This window comes from Ctenopharyngodon idella, chromosome 2, assembly GCF_019924925.1.
Source record: "Ctenopharyngodon idella isolate HZGC_01 chromosome 2, HZGC01, whole genome shotgun sequence".
NCBI lineage: Eukaryota > Metazoa > Chordata > Actinopteri > Cypriniformes > Xenocyprididae > Ctenopharyngodon > Ctenopharyngodon idella.
The window spans coordinates 23,803,321-23,827,409 of NC_067221.1; the positions used below are offsets into that span (position 1 = coordinate 23,803,321).

At 40.4% G+C, this 24,089-nt stretch overlaps 1 protein-coding gene across 1 annotated transcript in view; it reads right to left on the bottom strand.

The window, feature by feature from the left end:
* mpp7b (MAGUK p55 scaffold protein 7b) overlaps positions 1 to 24,089 on the bottom strand; it is a 72,517-nt gene that overhangs the window by 39,308 nt on the left and 9,120 nt on the right. Inside the window, exons 5-13 of the mRNA XM_051871100.1 lie at positions 19,823 to 19,903; positions 17,738 to 17,878; positions 14,379 to 14,460; positions 13,624 to 13,709; positions 12,700 to 12,774; positions 12,389 to 12,585; positions 11,580 to 11,583; positions 5,549 to 5,708; positions 4,344 to 4,487 (exon numbers count right to left, since the gene is read on the bottom strand). Coding sequence (XP_051727060.1) covers positions 4,344 to 4,487; positions 5,549 to 5,708; positions 11,580 to 11,583; positions 12,389 to 12,585; positions 12,700 to 12,774; positions 13,624 to 13,709; positions 14,379 to 14,460; positions 17,738 to 17,878; positions 19,823 to 19,903 — 970 coding nt within the window. The remainder of the gene's footprint in view (positions 1 to 4,343; positions 4,488 to 5,548; positions 5,709 to 11,579; positions 11,584 to 12,388; positions 12,586 to 12,699; positions 12,775 to 13,623; positions 13,710 to 14,378; positions 14,461 to 17,737; positions 17,879 to 19,822; positions 19,904 to 24,089) is intronic.

Genomic DNA, 24,089 nt, shown 5'->3' on the forward strand with positions numbered 1-24,089 from the left:
ATTTGTATAATATAATATAAAATAACACACAGAGGACACACAGGATAATATAACATAACACACACAGCTTCTTTCTATGTTTAGTGTCATTTACAACATAAATTTAACAAATGTATACTAATTAAATCTTGACAAAATACACATCAATCAAAAGATTATTGTCAAAGAAATATTATATTATTATTTTTGTCAAATAATATTTATTTAAATTTAATATAATTTAATATTTATAATATTTAATATAACATTATTGTAAAATAATATTCAATAAAACTGAAAGAACAGCTTTGAGATTCTGTGTGTAGTTAGTTAATATGCTAGTTTTCAAAATGCTTTTCATTTCAAATCTGGAGAAGTGTCATCGTTCTGATGTCTTTAGCAATACAAGATGGACTAAGACTCTTCTGAACAGGGTGTCTGCAATCTTTCCGTAGCTCAGTATGAATGTGTTCACACGTAGTAAAACATTTTTTAATATGTCCGGCAGAACCACTGTGATTTACAGCAGTTCCTCAGACTTTATCAGGTCATTTATTCAGCTCACGTCTCCAGAGAGGGGCTCCAGGAAGATGCCTGGCACCCTTAGACACACTCTTATCTCTGACTGACACTAACAGTCTTTGTAGTGATCTTAAGTGTGACATCACTCCATTTCCACAATCCTTTCCAATTTACTCTCTATTCTAACACAATGTAAGGAATGTTGAGTCTGTTCTTTGCTTATATATTTCATTCAACAGGAGCTCAACACATGCTTTTCTGGACTTTATTGGTTGTGTTTGATGTCTTATTTAACATATAGATAACACTTTATTTCAATAGTCCACTTTAGACATTCTACTAACTATAATTAACCTTGCAACTACATGTCAACTAACCCTCATAAATTTGGAACTACATGTCAACTAACTCTTTTTCGAGTAATAGTAGACTGTTAGGGGTTGGGTTAGGGTTAATAGAATAAGCTGACATGTACTTTCAAACGAAGTTACTTGTAGAATGTCTGTTGGGTGTGCATCAACATAAAGTGTCAGCAGATATTAAGCAGACAGTCCACTAATACGCTAATGACTGCTAGTTGACATGTAGTTGCAAAGTGGACTATCAAAGTATTAGCAAATTGTATAGTACAACAGTGCAATATATTTACATATGCAATATGTAAATTTAATCATATTTATTATACTGTCTGTACATTTTGATTCTGATTATATATTGCATTTATTTTTTTTTTTGTCTATTTAAGTTTCTTTTTTACTTTCATTACGATGGAAGTATTGCTGGGTTAGAATGTTAGTTTAGAATTTTCTAGTGTTGGGGAAACTAAAGCTACAAGCTATTCATAATTTAAAGCACTTTTAGACATATGCTGCATCCAATTTTTGCCTATTCTTATAATATGCCCTAAAAGTATGTACTCATTTTGTGAAGAAAAAGTACTTACTTTTGAGTGTGTAGCAGAAGAGTAGACAAGCTTTGGGACATACTATCATGTCATAAAATTGCATCTTTAACGGACGCTCTGTCGCAGTTACCATCCTGTCACCGTAAACTGGCCTGTCAATCATCTTGTCAAAGTCAATTTCCTCCACATTTCATTTCATTTAATTTTCTATCATATTAGAGAGAAAATAAATAGCATGTTGAAATATAACATGTATGAAATATAACATGGATAAAATTAAATAATCACTTTTATTATCAGGTTAAATATTGATTATTAGTCACTCAAAACCCTTCATCTAAACCATAACTGTTGGTCGTGCACATCCGCCATGTTTGTAGTTTTTTTTTTAACACTTTTTATTCGTGTCTGTAATTCTGAAATGAATCCTCCTCCAAAGTGCAATGGATTGTGGGCAATATTAGCCATTAGAGTTTGCACGGATTCACAATTTACTGGAAATAGTAGACCATCCTGTGATTTTTGGCATATTCTTTTCAACATATGCTTTGGGACAAACTTAATCTAATCACATACTATTTGGGATGGATAGTATACACATTGGGATGCAGGGATACACTTCCTTAAGCTCTTTCCATTTTGAAGTGTGTTCAACTTTGTCAAGCAGGTGAGGAAAGGTTTTTTTTTTTTTTGGACAGACCCTCGACCCCTCGATTTTGACAGAGAGAGCGGATCTACTCAATATGTACACTTCAGGAAGACCACAGTGCAAGATGATTGTGATGTGACAGCAGATTGCACTTTATTTATAACTGTAGTTATAATACTTGTAGCTACCTTAAGCTGTCTGTTATAGTTTACTATATTGTAATCATTTTCGTTTGTGCAAATTTTTTTTATATTTTCTCCAACAGCCCAAGCATACCTACAGGCCTATAGAATGGTGTGTAAAACAAATTCATAGAGAAAAATCATCTCCATTGCGGATTCCATTGATCAAAGGCTTAGGGTGCTCCATTTAAACACATTGCAAGGGTTCCACCAGTAGTGGGCACTCATGCAACGTAAGCAATGACGTACCTCCGAGTGCACGAGATGGAGGGAAGTTAGCGAGGGAAGGGCATAAAAAATTATACTTAAACGCAACCTTAGTTTCTTTTCAAGGGAACTCGTTGAAGACGCTGTGGGAATGCCTCTGCGTGATTGCATCAAGAAGCACATGTGAAATCAGTCCAATGGTGTGATGGAAATCGCAGTCGGGTGACGTCATGACCAGGAAACTATAAATCATACCTAAACCAAACCGTGCTAGCTTCTGTGTCTTCAGCAAGCACTCTCTGTTGAAATCGTGTGTCTTATTTGGTGTTGTCTGTCTCTCAATATATATATATATATATATATATATATATATTAGACAACTATGGCGAACAAACAGCAGTTCAAGCAGAGTGTTCCTCCCTGCCCTCGTTTTATCTTAGGTGAGGATACACATGAGCTTTGTGTTGTTTGTTTGGGAGCGGAGCATGCTCAGGCAGCCCTCGATGGGGTTGTGAGCAGTGCGATCAGCTGTCTCTGAAAACTGCTGGGAGCTCAGAGGTGTCAAGTAACAAAGTACAAATACTTTGTTACCTTACTTAAATTTTGGATATCTATACTTTACTGGAGTAAATATTTTTCAGCCGACTTTTTACTTCTACCTCTTACATTTTCACGCAATTATCTGTACTTTCTACTCCTTACATTTTAAAAATAGCCTTGTTACTCCTATTTCATTTCGGCTTGTTTTCATTCCGGCTGGTCATCATTCAAAAAAAAAAAAAAAACCTATCCAGATAAATCACGCCATCCAGATAGAGTGAATTTGATTGTGGTTGGATGAGAAGTATAAACATATACCATTCCGACACCCTATTGGTTTGTATGCGATCCATCGCACTTGCACATGACACAAATCACGTCACACTCCAGCAAGGAGGACATAGCCAGTGTTGGAGTCGTTACTCAAAAAAGATTATTTCTTTTATTATTGCCTCGGCTCGCGTTCCCTGTGGCTCGGGTCCCAATGCTGCTGAGGCACAGTAAAGGCTCACGTCGTGGGGTTCGCAAATGGATCTTGCAGAGGGGTTAGGGACGGGCACTGCCTTTTCTCTGCCCTCACCTGCAGGGTCCAGCACTTCATTTCATGAGTTGGAAGCACGCTCTGCGGTTTCTTCCGCTCGTGGTGGAGCGCCGGTACTGCAACAATCCAGCTCTGAGGAGTTGTATCGATCCTGGTGATGTTGAGGATTTGCCATCTCACACACAAAGGATTTGCCATCTCACACACAGGCATATGAGGAGCTCATGGAGGTTGTGACTCATGCTGTTGCCAAATTAAACATCAGCTGGCCAGCCGAGAAACAGGAGGTTCGTCATGCAAGCTATTAGACGAACACTTCTTGCCATTCAGATCACAACCTCCTCATCGGGGCTTGCCATTTTTTGCCAAGAAACTGGCTTCATTTCATGTTTTCAGTCCCCAAACCTCCAATTATTCTAACATCATGGGACTGAAACAGCATGGTCACTCTCGGGAGGAAGAAACGCTTGCGAGCTATCTCTCCCCTGAGTCTGCATCGTCCCTGAAAGCCCCGAAATTACCCACTAATGCTGGGTACACACCACAAGATAATCGGGCTGATTTTGGGCCGATTTCTCCCCTTCCAACAATCCTAGGTAAGGTCCCGATTATCTTGATGGTGTCAGACACAGACGGGAACAAGAGGGTAAGTCAACAACAGGTAGTTTATTAGAACAGAGGCACGAACACAGGATAAGGGGCGGATGGGGCGACGACGGGGTCTACCTCGACCCCGAGGAGCAGGACAGTCTGGATGGTCGGTATGGAACTGGGTTAGAAGTGAGGGCTCGAGGATGTCGTGACGGTTGACCTAGGAACATTCCTCTGGGCCATAGTCCTCCCAGTCGATGAGGTATTCCAGCATTGGACCCTGTCGTTGAGAGTCGAGAACTGCCCGCACCCGGTAGATGTTTTCCTCCTCAGCGATGTCGGGAGGATGAGGTACCGCATCGTCACCGGGATCTGTAGAGGGAGAAGGCAAGGGTTCAGTGTGAGGCTTTAAGAGTGAGACATGAAATGAAGGTGAGATGCGATACTGAGGAGGTAAGTTGAGCCGGTAGGTTACTTCATTGAGCTGCCTCTGGATGGTGAATGGACCTATGTACCAGGGACTCAGCTTGTGGCAAGGCAGTCGGAGATGGATGTCCCACGTCGAGAGCCACACCTTCTGGCCAGGTTGGTATTGTGGAGTAGGGCCTCTTCTGGCATCCGCTTGCCGCTTCTGTCTCCGAACTGCCTGCTGGAGGTGTACATGAGCCGAGTACCACACTCTCTCGCTCTGCTGGAACCAGTGGTTGACAGCTGGAACCTCGGAGGGCTCACCCGACCAGGGGAAGAGAGGAGGTTGGAAGCCCAGGACGCACTGAAACGGGGTGAGCCCTGTGGTGGTCTGCCGGAGGGAATTCTGGGCATACTGTGCCCAGGCCAGGAACTGGCTCCAGCTGTCCTGGTTCCGGTGGCAATACAACTGCATGTACCTCCCGATCTCCTGAATCTTCCACTCAGTCTGACCGTTGGTCTGTGGATGGTATCCAGAGGACAGGCTGACGGACACTCCTAGGAGCTTGAAGAAGGCTTGCCAGACTTGGGATATAAACTGAGGACCACGATCCGAGACGATGTCTTCTGGAATCCCAAAATGGCGAAACACGTTATGGAACAAAGCTTCTGCTGCTTCTAGAGCTGTGGGTAGACCTTTGAGGGGAATTAGCTTACATGACTTGGAGAACCGATCCACAATCACGAAGACACAAGTGTAGTTGTTGTAGGTTGTAGGTCGGTCATAAAGTCGATCCCGAGGTGAGTCCATGGTCTCTGTGGTATGGGCAGTGGGAGGAGTTTACCCTCTTTGAACCTCCTAGGAGTGTTGGCAACGGCACAGACTGAGCATCCTTTGGTGTGCCGGGAGACATCCTGGGTCATGGACGGCAACCAGTATTGTTGCCGCAGAAGCGAGAGGGTACGTGTACTGCCTGGGTGTCCAGAGCCCAGAGAGGAGTGAATTAAGTCCATGAGGGGCTGACAATGGGCCGGTGGAATGTAGAGGAGCCCCTCAGGACCTCCCGGCGGAGCGGGCTCGGAGGAGTTAGCCTCGGAGATTTGTTGGTTGATGGTCCATTGAATGGGACTCACGATCATGGCTGGAGGGAGGATGGTCTCGGGGTCTGAGTTCTCGGGTTCAGGCTGGAACAGACGAGAGAGAGCATCAGCTTTCAGTTCTTACTTCCTGGACGGTAGGTGACTGAGAAATTAAACCTTGTGAAGAATAAGGCCCAGCGAGCTTGGTGAGGATTGAGTCTCCTTGCTTCTCTGAGGTATTCTAGGTTACGATGGTCGGTGACGACTTCAAAAGGATGATGCGCTCCCTCCAGCCAGTGTCTCCATTCCTCCAAGGCTAACTTAATGGCGAGCAGCTCTCTGTTCCTGATGTCATAATTTTGCTCCACCGGGGATAGCTTCTTAAAGTAAAAGGCACATGGATGGAGTCGTGGTGGATCACCCTGCCGCAAATCCTAGGAAGCGTTGTAACTCCTTGACTGTAAATGGAAGGGGCCAGTTGCGGATGGTGTCCACCTTCCTCTGGTCCATTTGGTTGCCATGTTGATCTATGATGTAACCAAGGAAATGAATGGAGATGGTATGGAACTCGCACTTCTCCAGCTTGAGGTACAGGTGGTGTTGACGTAGCTTCTCTAGGACCTGGGAGACGTGTTGGCGATGGTCGGCCAGGTTCCGGGAGTAGATGAGGATATCATCGATGTAGACAATCACGAACTGATGGAGGAACTCCCGGAACACCTCATTCATATAATTCTGGAACACAGAGGGAGAGTTGGACAGGCCGTACGGCATTACCCGGTACTCGTAGTGGCCTGATGGTGTTACGAAGGCAGTCTTCCACTCATCCCCCCGGCAAATACAAATGAGATTGTACGCACTCCGCAGGTCCAGCTTGGAGAAGATGCGAGCTCCCCGTAGCTGTTCCAGAGCAGCTGGGACTAGAGGAAGGGGATAGCTGAACTTTACAGTCTGGGAGTTAAGGTGACGGTAGTCAATGCACGGCCTCAAGCCTCCGTCCTTCTTGGCCACGAAGAAGAAGCTTGAAGCGGCAGGGGATGTCGATGGACGGATGTATTGTTGGTTTAAAGCCTCCTTGACGTACTCCTCCATGGCCCTTTGCTCCGGGATGGACAATGGGTAAACTCTACCCTTGGGTAGAGTAGCCCAAGGCAGCAGGTCAATAGCGCAGTCCCATGGCCGGTGAGGTGGTAGTTGTGTGGCCAACCGAAGACATCCTGGAACGCCCAGTGTTCTGGAGGAATTTCCACTTTCAGATCCGTCTCAGGACTCTCGATGGAGGTGGAGAGAAGAGGAATAAGCTTGGAGGGGATAGAGGAAGATTGGAGCTTCGAAATACAGTGAACACTGGAGGGGGACTGACAGAGCTGAAGAAGTTGTTGCAGCCTGTGCTGGTTGGAGGAGTGCCTGACGAACAGCGTGCACGAGGTCGGGAGTGACAGCGGGTGACATGCTCGTGGATGGCGGTGTGAGGGAGGATTGTACAGCGTCTACCAATGCGGCAAACAGATCCGGTGTACAATCCTCGCCTGTGTTCATGGAGCTCTGCATATGGTCTGGTCTTCTGTCAGACACAGACGGGAACAAGAGGGTAAGTCAACAACAGGTAGTTTATTAGAACAGAGGCACGAACACAGGATAAGCACTGGCAGGTAAGTAGCAGTATTGAGCACGTTGATAAAGTCACTTAGCTGAGGAGTTAACACAATTCTCTTTTGCAGGTGTGGATTGGACGAAGGAGCACGGGACACTGACGAAGGAGTGGAAACACGGGAACAACAGGTAAGCAAACGGGTAAGGAGTCCAGGTAAGTAAAAACAAGACCAGACACTGAAGTGCAGGGAGTGTGAGTCTATGTAGTGCTGGTGTGATGAGGTGCAGGTGCAGATGATCAGTATTCCGGTGATTGTGAACGAGTGGGCGGAGCGTGGAGATCCGGTGACGATGTGTTGTTGTTAGTCGTTGGAACTGACTCTGTGACAGATGGTTCTACAGATTATCTTATCAGATTTTCCTGTGGTGTGAGGTGTGTTAAGAGTGACTGAATCTGCTCAGAAGAACGTTGGAGGCGCCCCGATTGCGAATCAGAAATCCTAATGTGTGGGGGGAACCCAGAGGACAAACGTGCGCATGCTCTAGAGATTATCACGTGAAATGAAACAATATCCAATCAGAAAGTGAGCTGACAGAAGCAGTCATGGTGCAGCACAAAGTTAAATGGATTTGGACAGCAGAGATGGAAGATCAGCTTGTCGATTTGTGGCAACAGCACTAGTGTTTATACAACATGTCCAGTAAAACATACCAAAATCATTTCAAACACTATCAACGCAATTTCTTCCTGCCTATCGTCCGTCGTGTTTACTCTGAAGTCTAGTGAGATATTGCAAGATTTCCCTTGTTCACATTCAGGACTCTGGTTGAAAATCTGTTCATGTATGATGTGCTGTCTTTGTCACATCACGGCACACCACACACTATAGGAGCAAAACGGTTAAATCTAGGATTTTTTTGTCCTCATGTTTGTGGTCTCTCACATTTTGAAAATCTTATAAGTTTTCAAAAATCTTTTAGTGTGTACCCAGCATAAGCCTGTAAAAACCACATCTGCGCTAGTGGGTAAAGCATACTCGGCAGCAGGTCAGGCGGCGACATGCTTGCACACTATGTCCATCCTGCAAGCTTATCAAGCCGACCTGCTGAAGGACCTGGATGAGGGCGGAGAAGTGAGCTGTGAAGCTTTCGTTGAGCTCAGGAAAGCTACAGATCTATCTCTCCGGGCTACCAAGGAGATGGCCAAATCCATTGGCCGATCTATGGCAGCCCTGGTAGCCACGGAGAGGCATTTATGGCTCAACTTATCTGCCCCGCTCTCTCCTCCTGGCCTCTTTGGCGATTCAGTGAATACAGTCATTGAGAGGTTTCAGGAGGCAAAGAAGAGGGAGGCAACATACCAAAAATTTCTTCCCCGCCACTATCAGGTCTCTGGGGCTGCCAGGTGGGAGCAGCCCCAGCCGAGTACGAGTTCCTCATACAGAACGCAACAGAAACGGAGAGTCGCCACCCGAGCTCCCTCACAGAGAGATTGGGGATTGGGGCGGTGCTCGCAGCCAAAGCCTTCTAAGGATAAAACGGATCTGAGAACCATCATTATCGTGAAGAAGGCTTCGGCAAAGAAGTCCTGACGCCAGTGCCGTCAGGCTTTTGAGGGCAGTCCCCTCCGGGGCGAGTCGGAGTACACCTCATTATATGGTGCCCGTCTCCCCTCTGTGCCCTCAGGGGGCCGTTCTGCCAACCCTACCACCTCATGTGCTTCAGGGTGCAGCGGTTCTCAGCGAACATATGTCTAATTGTGCGCCCAGAAACGTAGCGGCGCTGGGACATTCGCTCCCTCCGAGGAGGGTCTCAGAGGGGCCAGTTCGCTTGTTCCCTGCCGATTCGCCGCTTTAGGGCACTGAGCTGGTTGCTCGTGTAACACCAAAGGCCAGTCTCGAGAGACTGGTTCCCTTAGTAGATTTTCTGGCAGCATGGAAACTTCTGCCAAATATATCTCAGTGGGTCCTGCAGACAGTAGAAAAAGGGTACAGAATTCAGTTTGGGTCTCGCCCGCCCAGATTCAACGGGGTCTTATCCACAGTGATGAGCCCTGAGCAAGCTATGGTTATGGAACAAGAGGTATGGACTCTTTTGCAAAAGGAGGCTATAGAACAGGTTCCTCCTCCCAGCAGAGAGTCAGGTATTTACAGCCAGTACTTCATCGTTCCAAAGAAGGATGGAGGGTTGCGTCCTATTTTAGATCTGCGCCAGCTAAATCGTTCTGTCAAGAAACTCAGGTTCAGAATGCTCACTCCGAAACAAATCATGGTCTGAGGACTGGTTTGTCACGATAGACCTAAAGGACGCATACTTTCATGTCTCCATTCTTCCTCAGCACAGGAAGTTCCTCAGGTTCACTTTCGGGGGCGAAGCGTACCAGTGTTGGGTTCTTCCGTTCGGCCTAGCTTTATCTCCCTGCACTTTCACAAAATGCTTGGATGCAGCTCTGGCTCCGTTGCGACTCCAGGGCATTCGCAAATTGAACTACATAGACGATTGGCTCATTGTAGCTCAGTTAAGACAGTTAGCGGTTCAGCATCGAGATGCTGTTCTCGCTCATATGAAAATGTTGGGGTTGAGGCTAAATGCCAAAAAGTCTCCAGCTCAGAGAACCTCTTTTCTAGGCGTAGAATGGGATTTGTCTATGATGCAGGCGCCTCTATCTCCTGTTCGAGTAGAAGCGATTCTCATAGCTGTAAACAAGTTAAAGCTAGGCCAGTCACTCACTGTCAAACAGTTTCAGAGACTGTTGGGTCTGATGGCAGCTGCATCCAACGTGATACCTTTTGGCCTGCTGTACATGAGACCCTTGCAGTGATGGCCCAAAACCAAGGGGTTCTCCCCAAGGGGAAACCTGATTCGCATGATCAAGGTCACACATGCCTGTGTCATGTGGAAAAAACCTTGGTTTCTTTCCCAAGGGCCAGTGCTGGGAGCTCCTTGTCGTCGCGTAATGCTTACAACGGATGCTTCCCTCACTGGGTGGTCGCTCAGCTCAGGGTCTGTGGTGGGGCCATCATCTTTCCTGGCGCATAAGCCCACTCAAAGACTTCCTCCCAGACCTGAGGGGCCACCATGTGTTGGTCCGCACGGACAACACAGCGGTGGTCTCATATATAAACCATCAAGGGGGTCTGCGATGGCAGCCAATGACATCCATAGTATTTTTTTTTCCTACTATGGAAGTCAATGGGGCCCATCAACTGTCTGGTTACCAACAGTCTTTAAAAAATCTTCTTTTGTGTTCAACAGAAGAAAGAATGTCATACTGGTTTGGAACAACTTGAGGGTGAGTAAATGATGACAGGAATTTCATTTTGGGATGAACTACCCCTTTAAAGAAATTTTCATTGAAAAAATCTAAGCTTTTATTCTTCAAGATAAACTTTTTACTTGAATGCTATGTAATTTATGTAGATATAGTTTATAGTAATGGCCATAGCTCAGAGGCATTTATTCCTCTTCATGTTTAGCTCCTACACACCTGCCTGGAAGTTTTCATTGATACATGACCTTGATTAGATGCTTCTGGTGTGTTTAATTAGGGCTGGAGATAAACTCGGCTGGAAAAATTAGACAATCCCTACCATAGTTATTTCTTTTGATATTGAAGCATTAATAGTTTTTAGAAAAATAGATTACATAAACAGAGTTTAATGATTCTATAACCATAGTTAGACTATTTTGTGTTGAGCAATTTAAAAAAAAAGTGAATCATATCGTGTTTAGTATATTAATATTCTTGAATGTGACTGTATGTTTGACAACTGAATTGACTTGCAAGTAACATCATGCTTTCTTTTTCAGATTTCAGAAAACCCAAAGGAAAAGAGGCAGCAGTCTGATGTAAGACAGATTTTTAAAACCTGAACCGTTGGAACACCTGTAGTTATAATGACATCCGACTTCTGAAGCTAATTTTATTTTTAAAGGTTGTAATGCTTTTCCTATGTATATACCTAGGGATTTGTTTGAACTAATTCATTTAAATGAACAAGCTAAGAACAAGCTAAGCTAATAAAAATATATATATATATTGGACTTCCCAATGCAGTTCCTCTGAATGAGACATCTGACATGATTTCTCAGTGAAGGCTCAGAAAAACTGCACAATGAGGGTGCAAATCAGCTAAAATGACAAAAGGTACACCCTACTGCCTTGCTGGGCTCAAGCCTGCTAGTGCACATCAAATGCACCATTTAAGACAGCGCCAGAGAGAGTGGATATTTTTAGTATTTTAATATTTCAAATAATGTCTTATCTGCATGTCGTTTTAATACAGCTCTGTCTAGTAATTGTCATGGAGTTCTGAGCTTACCGCCGAATGCCTTCGACACTCTGGGCAGGTGAAACAGAACTTCAGGTCTCTGTAAAGTCACTCTCCTATAGGGAAAACATTGGAACTATGCTGAAAACACAGTTTTATTGTAAAGATGTCTATTCAAAGTCAGATGAAGTTCAGATGAAGCCTATTATGGCAAAGATTCTCTAGCGTTAAAAAGTTTGCCATCAGTAAGAGTCTCTGTGCTCCAAAACAATTGTGCTACTTAATGTTTTTATGGAAAAAAACAAATAACTTAATTTATATAATTTTTATGCAATTTTATATATATATATATATATATATATATATATATATATATATATTGTTCTGCTCATCAATATCAAGTTCATATGTTACTAAGTGTCTCACAGAAAGGCTCGATATCACTAATCTGGCAAACTATTCAAATCACATCAATCAACTAGCTTGTAAATATGACTTTGGGCTGCATCAGAAGGTCAGTGAATGGAACGTGTCATCTACGGCTGAGACTAGATCAAGTTATACAGTAAACCTTTCAATGATGTCACTGTCATGTCATCAGTTGAAAGACAGACAATAACAAAATCTCAGCAGGCTGATAGATTCCCATTGTCTTTCCAGGCACCGAACTGTCCAGACAAAAGGAATTTGGTTTAAATGTTGATGAGATTGATTGTTTTTCTTACAAGATTTAACGATAGACTAAGGGAGTGTCAGACTGAGCTGCCATTGACTGTCTAATTCAACATTGAGAACATGATGACAGGATCTGGGTCTGACTGACAAAGTGTGCGTACGACTCTGACAACAAAAGGATTTAGTTTCTTCAGTCTAGACTTGGAGTGAAACTTTGCAACAGTCTGATTATGTAAGTTTTCTTACCTTTCCTGAAGCTGTCTTGAGGGAATCAACCCAGCCCTGAGGTTGGCGTTACCGTACTGTCTGGCCTGCCACCAGGTGTCATCTTCTAGGCTTACAATCTGTAACACATCTCCTCTATGGAATTCCAACCCGGCATCTTTGCATGGAATAGCGGGATCTGCTTGGGGATCATAGTCAAAAAGTGCCCTCACAAAGATCTGCAAGAATCCATAAACACATGTTGATATGTCACCAAGTTTGGTTTTAAATATCTGGAGTGTAAAATGCAATGCAGAAAACTGCTCTGTTCACTTTGATTTTCATAAAGTTACCTTGGTATCTATGGTCTCCAGCTCTTCTTTAGTGCCTGGGATGACTTTGAAGGTCACTGCTCCTTCTGACTGGGCCTGGAGGATGTAATAATGACATACAGCTTACAAGGTTCAGATTCAATAACACTTACACTACCGGTCAAAAGTCTGGAATAATTACCTTTTTTTTTTTTTTGAAAGAAGCCTCTTATGCTCATCAAGGCTGCATTTATTTGATCGAAATACAGTAAAAACAGTAATTTTGTGTACATAAAAATTAAAAAATTGTAAATATTTTAAAGAACTAAATATATTTTAAAATGTAATTTATTCCTGTGATGGCAATGCTGAATTGTCAGCAGCCATTACTCCAGTCTTTAATGTCACATGATCCTTCAGAAATCATTCTAATATGCTGATATGACACTTATCAATTATTAATAATGGTTATTTTTGTTATTAATGTTTTTGTGGAAACCATGATACATTTTTTTTTTTTTTCAGGATTCTTTAATGAATAGAGAGTTAAAGAAAAAAATAATTTATTTGAAATAGAAATCTTTTGAAACATTATGAATTACTTTAATGTGACTTTTGATGAATTCAGTGCATCCTTGTTGAATAAAAGTATTATTATTATTACAAAGATAAAATGTAAATTTGTTAGGCTCCAGAAAACCCTCAAACATAAATGCACACTGCTTCAAAGTAATGCACAGACACACCAAATGCCCAAACACATTCATACATGCAGGTTAGACTAACATCAGTTTCTATTCTGATATTGCTGGTCTAGTGCTGGTCTAGCCAGCTTAGTCATGTTGACCAAGAGAGGTTTGTTGGTTAAGCTAGTTAAGAAACCTGATGTGGACACCAGCACACTAGCATCCCATGTGGGGAACCAGTATCCAAACACACCATATGCTGGTGACCATCAATGCATACTAGTATGGGAATGATCTCCTCTGGGTTCTTGTCTTCCACTGGAACTCCATTGACTTCCTTGAGCTTGTCACCTTCATGAATTAGACCTGTAGCATTAACATAGCAACTTATCGTTATATAACGTATATAACGTAGCATTAATTAACAATGAGAAGAAAGTCTTAAAAGAAAGAAGAATTAATTGAATATTGTGTGGTGAATTCATTTATTTCAGTGCAAAGCTCTTATTCACTCATTAGTATTGCATTGCACAAAGCATATTTAAATTCAATGATTTCCATTCTTATCAGCACAAACATGCCTTTTGATACAAATTGGGCTAACTATAGATGGTGCCTTATCCACAAAGCTTAGATATGTACGTTTTTTCCTAATAAAATTAAAATGATCCAATAATAAATAAAATTATTCAAACTGATGCTATGTATTTTCCATGGACATGTATTTTTCATGGAAAGAAGGTAAAAATAATTTTATTTAAATTACACATTTATATGCATTTCTAGTGTCATAGATGCAGTAATCCATCAAATTCTAATCAAAGAATCGTAGAAGAGCATTATAATCACATTCACTGTGCAGTTGAGCACACTTTCTGCATCTGATGATTCAGATGCTTGAATCAAGGGTTCTTTTATTGCATTAATCTATATACAAATTTTGTTTTTAAGTAGAACCTTTGCTTTTAAGAGTGCTGATCTAGAACACAATGGTGAAAGAGGTTACAATATTAATACATTTAAAGTACATCTCACCACTCCGATCAGCAGCTCCTCCTCTCATGACCCGAGCTACAATTATAGCTCCGGTGGACTCGTCTCTCTTTATGGTGGCTCCCTGGAACATAGAAATGTTTGTTGAGGGTCTGTAGGCTGTCATTCAGAAATAAAAATATAAGGTTCCAGAATTCATTCAAAGCAAACCAACTCAAGTTCAAAGCAAAGCTCGAGTTCATATCTGGAGGGACCAATTACTAGCAAACAATCCCAGTTTGCCTTGTAAATCAATATGTGACTGTCAGGATAAGTCCAAGTAGAACTCTGGACAGAAATTTCAGTAGAAATGGCGATACAGGTGTGAATATCACAATAGGAATCTTAAACATGTTATGCAGTGGGAGCTGAGCATTAAATGTTTCATGAAACTGTGATGAATAAGTCAAACTTAATGAGGGAAACTCTATTTACGAAAGCTAAAATTAAGACAAAAAAGCTTTTGTTTAAATCACACAGCTTGTTGACATATGTCAACATCTGATCAGTTTTCTTTTAGTGTCTGATGGAAAAAAATCAGCAAGTCAAGTCAAGTCACCTTTATTTAAATAGTGCTTTTTACAATGCAGATTGTGTCAAAGCAGCTTTACAGTGATAACTGGCAAATAATTTTGGCTGCACAGCAGCTCTTAAATAAAATGGTGTCACTGTCCAGCTTAAATAAATTCAGTATTGATTCATTCCATTGTAAAAATCAATAGTTATTAATTTAGGTAATTTATCTATATATCAGCACTGGAGAAAACAGTGATGTCATTGTCCAGCTCAGTTCTGTTCGCATGCAATGGTGTCAATGCAGGCAGATCAAAAACATTGTTGAATATCAGTGTCAAGTGTCCCCAACTAAGCAAGCCAATGGCAGCCAGTGAAATGAATCTTTCAGATTCATTGGATCTAAACACACATTAGATTTGACATTGATTAATTAGATATGATCATTAGCAGCATCTCACATTGCTTAGAGAGAAAAAAAAAATCTGTTTTATTCATGGACCAAATTATTAATTTCACAAGCATCATCTTCTAGGGCAATCAATATACCAACCATGGCCACCACAGCACAGCTGCACTACTGCATAGCCTAAACTCTCCAAAACATATTATCAACTTTCAGAGGTCCAAACTATGGTTAAAAGAACATTTTAGTCATTAAAGGGCCTCTGACATGACCCGTTTCAGGAGACCAAGCTTTAACAAGCCTGTTTAGAAGCAGACAATGAGGTACATGATGTAGTCAAGCCACATGGGACACTGATACAGGAGTTAGGAGGCCCACATAGTTCCATGACCACAGAAGCCAAAATGGCCTGTAATCCTTAATCACAGGGCTCAGGTCCCCTATTAGAAGCACAAACAGATCTCTGGATTGTGGAGTACTTCCTAGTTCCTTCTCATGCTTCTTAAATAGAAAATGGAAAAGCCATGACCCAGTGTTTATAGCTCTCTACCCATGGTGCGGAAAAAAAGACGGGTTCTGGACTGTGCCTCTTTAAAATGGTCTGCTCCAAGACAAAACGATCATATTTAAGGTTAATAGTTTAATCAGTGATCACTAACCCCATCTGCCCGGTCTGACTTCCACTACAGTAATCCTTTTAAACCGCAAACATTTTCACTGGAACATCGAGCACAGGCCAAACCTGATGACGGGAAATGCTATCAGTTTTGTTTGTATCTGTGTGTGTACTGGGTGGAGGGAAGAGTATGAGATGTCAGGTAGACTACTAGATCATTTTATGCAAAGAAATTGAGAAACAAACAAACGAACAAAGATTTTATTGTACATCCAAACCACTAAAACAAAGAAAGTATAAGAAAGTATAGATACCATTCAAAAGTTAGGGATCAGTTTTTTAAAAAGAATTCTAAAAAAATAGTCTCATGTAAATCAAGGCTGCGTTTATTTAAAAAAAAAAAAAAAAAAAAAATACAGTAAAAACTGTAATGTTGTGAAATATTATAATTTTTTTAATTGTTTTTAATTTAATTTGAATATATTTTAAAATGTACTTTATTCCTGTGATGCAAAGCTGAATTTTCAGCATCATTACTCAAGTCTTCAGTGTCACATGATCCTTCATTCTGAAAGGCTGATCTAGAGATTAAGAAACATTTCTTATTATTATCAATGTTGAAAACAATTGTGCTAAACCTTGTGCAGGATTGGTTCATGAATAGAAAGTTCAAAAGAACAGCATTTGTAAAGCATGTGTAAAAGTCTTTGCTGTCACTTTTGATCGATTTTATTGCTAAATTTCTTTTAAAAAAAACAACAGCTTCTGAATGGTATACAGTGTATATACTGACAGACATACATACAGATTTTTATTTGGTGACACTCTTTGTTCTCTGACTTCTTGAATATTTTGTGTGTTTGACTGTTGTCTGATTAATTCACCATAGACTATTCTATTCTAATCACAATCATGGTAGACAACTGATGGGAAAAAAAAAAAAAAAAAAAAATTGAGTTTAGTGAACGGATGGAAAGAAAGGACTCGTCGTCATGGTCATACCAAAAAATGATGATGCTCTTTCCGTTCATTCTCTGGAATTCATAAAGCTCCATTCAAATGGCTGCCTCCTTTGGCGTTATTCACCAGATGTTATAGACGAAAGGAGTAATAATGGAGAAAATCGCCATTTTACAAGCTGTGCATTATGAATGGGAAGACAGCCACAATGTGCTTCAGAACGAGAAGGATAACTCACAATAAAAACTTTGCTTGAGAGGGTTCGATCTGAAGTCATGCATTTTACATGCAGAGCGCTGTACAATATTTCCTATTTGTATTCAAAGTATCCCACCTAAGTAACACAAATCTAAGTGCAGATGGTTTTGTTCAGTGATGGAAAATATGATTCTGGAGGTAGAGTTGAGGGCAAAACTGATCCAGGTTGCACTTTAATACTCTTTAGTATTATAATCCAAATCTTCCCTCTAAATACTCTGGCCTTATTAGTGTTCAGCTGATTATAATCAAAAACAATTCAGTGAAGTAATCACTTTCAGTTGATTTCAATTGATTCCTAATCAATTTCAGTGCCATGACCTTAATCTAAACATGGGCAATAACTCACATTTTAATTCATGGAAAGTTAACGTACAAATGATTTATCAAACAAAATTCTTCACAAATTAGTTTTTAAAGGTATATCTGACAGTATGACAGTTGCAGGGAGTCCATTGCACTTTATATTTAAAGCTGAAGCAGATCTCTCTCCTGGATTGTTGATATGATTGTCCACAATGAATTAACTACTGAGTTTCTACTAATATAACCCTCTTTTAACCAGCATGATATAGATGGACTATTCTTATGTCATTCAGAGGGACCTACCAGTGGCTCCTGGTTTTTAACCAGGCAAACAATCTTGACCGAATCCTCCTCTTTCTCATCGTAATCAGGCAGTGGGGGCAGAGGTGGCAACCGAGGGTCAAATTCTTTCTGGGCCACCATGTCATGCACTGAGAGAAAAGCCTGAAGAGGATAATGAAAGCACAGTATGATAGTGTCTGGTTAGGAATTCCTTTAGCAGTATTTATAAGGGATAATGTTGGGAAAATGGGAAAAATGCATTGATTTTTACAATTGTATCTAACATTACCATAATAGTGGGTAGAAAAAAGATATTTCAAATTACAAGATGTTTTGCAGATAACTATTTAATAATTTGCTTTAATATAAAGATAATGAAAGACAGTTATTTAGAAAAAAAAAGAAGAAGAAAAAAAAAACACTTTTGTCTTTACAATACTGTCATTATATATTTTTTGAAATATTCTTAGATTTATGTTATGAATGGGTCTTTATATTTTAAAGTCCCCCTGTGGTGAAAATCAAATTTATTAAAATTATTATCTGTTTGATAATGTAGTTAAGCAAAACGCTAATCATATTAATTACCGTTATGTGTCCGACATTGTAAAAAGCGATACCATTGTGCAGCGTTTACCTCAGTAAGTTGACCGAGTGGATCTCGTCTGAGCTCGTGCGAGTGAGTGGAGGCGGGGCTAATTATCATATTCATAAATCCATGTATATTAAATGAGGCAACGGTGTAGAGTTACATTCAAGCTATTTTAAGGCATTAAGAATTTTTTTTTTCCACAGGAAAAACGTTTAAATATGTAATTTTGAAGATCAAAGATGAGTTTTAAGGGATACAGGGGGACTTTACTACAGAGGGACTTTAGGAAATGGTCACTTGAAAGGGGTCAAAATACATCATTTTTGAATCTTGAAAACAGATTAACTGTTAGTTATCATTATAAAAAAAAAAAAAAATAGCAAAATGATATGACTGACCAATCAGAATCAAGTTTTGGAGATAGTATGTAATAACAAAGATTAATTTATCCTCTACAATACCATTCAAAAGTTTGGGGTCAGTAATTTTTTTTAATGAAATTAATAATTTTATTTAGCAAAGATACATTAAATTGATCAAAATGACAGTAAAAGCACTTAAAATGTTACAAAACATTGCATTTTTTAAACTTTCTATTCATCAAAGAATCCTGGAAAAAGAGATAATGGTTTCCAACATTGATAATAATAAGAAATACTTCCTGAGCAGCAAATCAGCATATTAGAATGATTTCTGAAGGATCATGTGACACTGAAGACTGGAGTAATTATGCTGAAAATTCAGCTTTGCCATCACAAAAATAAAACATTTTAAAATTCAAATAGTTTTTTTTTCAATTGTAGTAATACTTTACAAAATTACTATTTTACTGTATTTTTGATCAAATAATGCAGCCTTGATGAGCATAAGAGACTTCTTTCAAAATCTTATAGACCCCAAACATTTGAATAGGGTAAAAATATTCTCAGCAAATCAAGTAAGTTAACAATAAACACTGTTGATTGGTCCTCTCACTTGGCTTGATAAAGAATCTTTCCACAATATCACCTCACTGAGGCAAACCAGTTTTGCCTTATAAAATGTGAGAGCCAAACAAATGATCCAAGAAGCAACATATCATTAGACCAATGATCACAAATAAAGCTGTCAAGGCCCTTATAAGTAAAACTCCTGAACTCTATAAACATAATGTGTGGGTCTGGTTTTTAACAGCCCTAAAGGTGAATTATTTTCTTTTGTTATTTTCATGTCCAGTTCATGCTTGATGCAAGAGAGTAATGTATTTTGTATATTATCAGTTGTATATCAACTCTATCATCTGCTCCAACAGAAGAATATGCATGCCATTAACAGACAACTCGAGAAAAGAAAGAAATACTCATGATTTGGATGGATGTTCCACCAAAATACTATTAATGTACTTTGTCTAATGACACCAGCCCGTCACAAAAGAATACTTTTATCTGCTTCTATTTTCAGTCAGTCAGATGTGTTGATCTTCCTTTCTTGTGATCTTCTTCAAATCTTGACCCACATATACATTCTCTTCTCACCTGTACATGAGGTTTGGAGAGCAGGTATAACAACTCTGTTGTCTCTGGGCTGGTGACAACACCATGCAGCTCTTCTGCCAACTGGAACGAAAAATGAAAAACATTAAACATTTAATAATGTGTATATGTTATAACAGGCAAAAGGTCTCTGACCATTCCTTTTGGCTTATAGTTTATGGTCCAGGTATCATGAACTGATCTGGTGCCAGTTTTCTTTGGCAATGGTTGGCAGTCTGGTTCAATCTAACCAACCCACTTGACAATATTATGTGAGTGTTTACATAGCAGGTCAAAAAGCCACAGAACCAGGAGCCCTGGAGAAATAGCTGTTTCTGCTGTGGTTCAGCCAAGCAACAACCAGCTAGACTGAATGCGGTTGTGAGTGACACCGGACCTGACATTAAACATACATTAAATCTCCAAAACTGAAATTTTACACTGAGCTGCGATGTAAGGAAAATTGCTTTTAACAGCTTAATGCTCCAAAATGTCCTCCTTGTTTTCAGTCTGAGAGAAGATGGAAATTGATATAACTTCAAAACCACTCTTTGCCTTAATGAAATGCGGCATGCACAGTCAAAAGCTGGAGATAATCTCTGTTTTGAGAGTCTCTGCAGAATTGAGTTGATAAAGACAGGGCTTTTTGTTTTTGCAAGATGTGCATGGAAGAGAAAAAACTTTAGTTTTATAATAGAAATTTGAATACTGTTAAAGGGAGATAATTGTAATGGCGACAGAAGTTGAAGTTTAATCCAGTATCCAGCGTAAAAATGGTAATTTTTTACTTTACAAGGCAGAACATTAACATTAACATTTTTTTTTTTCCTGTGAGCCTTGTTGAGCCAGTAGTTCTGCTTACCACAAAGATTTTCATTTTTTTTTTTTTTTTTGGAAAATATATACACACTACCGTTCAAAAGTTTGGAATCATTACGATATTTTAAATGTTTTTGGAAGTCTCAAAACTGCATTTTGGCTGCTTTTATTTGACAAATGTATAGTAAACACCAAATCAGCATATTAGAATAATTTCTGAAATATCATGTGACACTGAATTTCAGTGTCACATGATATTCAGAAAATTCAGCTTTGCCATCACAAAAACAAACTACATTTTAAAATATATTCAAATTATATTCAAATTCATATCATGTATAAAACAGTAATTTTAAAATGTAATAATTCAGTAATTTCAGATTTTTTTTTTTAAACTTTTGTCAGAAAATGATGGTGCATATACATTACTGATTCATTTGATGCTTTCAAGACTATCAAATAGAAAAATGAACTTATGGGAGCATCCAACGACAACTCTATCTAAGTCTTCAGATGACACACAGCTCATATGTCCATTAATACTGGAACACACATGAAATAAGCATCTGCACAGTGCAGAGTGGCTCTCGCACTGAATGACATGACAGACTTTTACGTGTTCAGTATGGTATAGCGAAGTGATGGAGCGACTAGTGACTGTTGCACCAACTTCAGGTCAATGGCTGTCAACTGATGAGTCTAGCTTTATCCTTTCTCAGATTTTATAGGATAAAGTGAGAGGCGGAGCTTACATAGTTACACTTTTCTGTTGCTACATGCATAAGATATCATGATGTACAATGAGCAATATTTTAAAACATAGCCTTTTAATCATGTTTAATGTTAATGGATACAAACACAATATTAGTTCAACGATATAGACTACAACTACACTTTTTTCCATTTAAAAAATATATATATTAATAAATGTGTAACAAGTGTTTCTGATTTGACTGTGTATGTTATATTATTTCCTTCATGCTCATGTTGTTACAAATAATACTTAAAAAAATACTGTACTTTATCATATGGAATTAGAAATAACTATTCAAAGCATAGAAAAAGTGAAACATGCATTTCTCTTTTATTATTATTATTATTATTATTATTATTGTTTTTTAAAAAAAGTAATAATGTAAAAAATGTATAAACTGCTCATAATTTAAAAAAAACAAAAAACAAAACAAAAACAAAAACACTTAAACAACAACAAAAACGACTCTTAAGCCCATTTTATCATGGCATTTCTACAGAAAGACCTCAGTTATCCCTGAAAATGAAATTAATATGAATAATATCTTTACTTTGACAAATGGTAACCCTCGTTTCCTGATGGGGGGGGCAGAGACGTTGTGTCGAATCGACAGGTTGGGGGTCATCCTTGGGAGCCCCATTCACCTCTGAAAGTATCAGAAAAGGCCAATGAAATTGGTAATGTGTAGAATTTGCATGCCAGGTCACGTCCCGTACATACGGGTATATAGGGCGGCCAGCATGCAATGCACATATCAGGTTTGTGCCGAGGAGCTGAGGTAGCATCTCAGCCATTCAGCGGTCAGTACATAGTTGAGGCAGGAGGGACACAACATCTCCGTTCCCTCCATCAGGGAATAAAGGTTGCCATACTTAACCGAGCCGTTCCCTTTCTGTCGGTCACGTTCGACGTTGTGTCGAACCAATAGGTTGGGGGTCCCTATACTAATCGCCACAACACCAAGTCACGAGATACTGCGGTGCAATGCGGGCAAGCCTCCTCGTGCCAACAACAAGTGCAGCAAAGCTCATAACCTTATAACCTTCCAATGCCCAGGGTAAAATGACCTTATCCTTTTCAAGGAGGCTAGTCGTCTTTTACAAGAGGTCACTGCAGGTGAAGGGCCTCTTCTGTTTTTTTTTTGTTTTTGTTTTTTAGGCCGTAAGTCTAAGCTTAGAGAGAATTTCAGCTGGAGGATTCAACCTCCGAGCGCCTCTCAGGAACTTAAGTATCAGGTCGTGCTTCCCCAAAGTCCTGCCGTCCACAGTGTCGTGGTTCGCTGCTATTGCAGCCACGTACACCTTAAGAGTGGAAGCAGACAGGTGCCTCTCTAGGCCCTGCTGTAGGAAGGAGTGCACAGACCTAACCTCGGGAAGAACAACACATAGTGAAAATGTGCCACTTCAGGTTATACAGCTGCCTAGTAGAGGGGGCTCTGGCCTGAGTTATGGTATCTATCACCGCTGCACTCTCCTGTGTGCGGACCTGATGCAGCAAAACGTGAAGATTTCGTGTCCACCGAGGTTCAGCTGCAGCCATCTGGTGTCTGGTCGTGAAGACGAGAGCCATGACCACCGTCAGTGAATATGTGTGTGTGACCCAGGGAAAGAGGAAACTGCTCTTTTTGTGATGTTGTAAAATTCACTTAAGCTCACCCATGGGCGAGCTGCCTAACTCATCCAGTAACTCCATCGGGGGAACTGAGTGTGCTGGGGAATGGGAGGCTCGCTGGGATTTACCCAGCAAAAACGCTGCCATTTCGCTCTTCACATCGCCCTCAGTGCTCGCCGCAGAGGCCTCATACCCGTGGGTAAAAAAGACCAGGATGGGAAGCTGCTGTGAAGGCTCTCGGTCTCTTGAAGAACCGCGACCGCAACGTTCCAATGGTCATGTTTTCACAATGAGAACATGAGCTACCCACAAAAGCTGCTTCAGCATGGGCACGGCCCAAACTCTGAACACACTGCCCGTCAGAGGGAGAAAGAAATTGCCTGCATCCAATTGGACATGGCCGGAACAGCATCTTTAAAAAGAAGCGAACCGCCGTGTAATTACTCTTTTAGAAAAAATTTGCTCTTGAAAAAGAAAATTTCTCTTTTAGGCTGCTGAAGCACCCAGGGGAACTTTCTCGCACTTAACCGTGCACACTCGAGAGAGACTGCTGTATATCCAGGAGATGAGGTGATTAGGAAGTCGCTCATACACAGAGACGCGCTGCTTTGGCTCAGAAGAACAAAACTGAAATGTGCAGTGCACTGCAAATTCTGCACACCAATTTCATTGGCCTTTTCTGATACTCTCAGAGGTAATCGGGGCCCCCCATCACGACCCCCAACCTGTCGGTTCAACACAACATTGTCGAATGTGACCAACAGAGAGGGAAATTATATTCATTAGTAGTAAATTCAAAGTAAGTTCATCGTAAAGCCCATTTACAAAAACCAATCTGAAAAGTAATCGAACTGACCACAGGGGGAAAAAAAACAACAACTATTAATTAAAGTATGACAATAAATTCAAGCTTCAGTGATAAAATGAGAAATATGTGCACAGAATCAATATTTTTAGCAGATAAACATTTAAAATGAAACACATCATAACAGAAGTATTACAGACAAGACAACTCACCGTATTCTCCATCAAGCTTGTTCTGTTGTCAATGTCTTATTGGCTTAAATGCACGTTTCACTTGTTCAA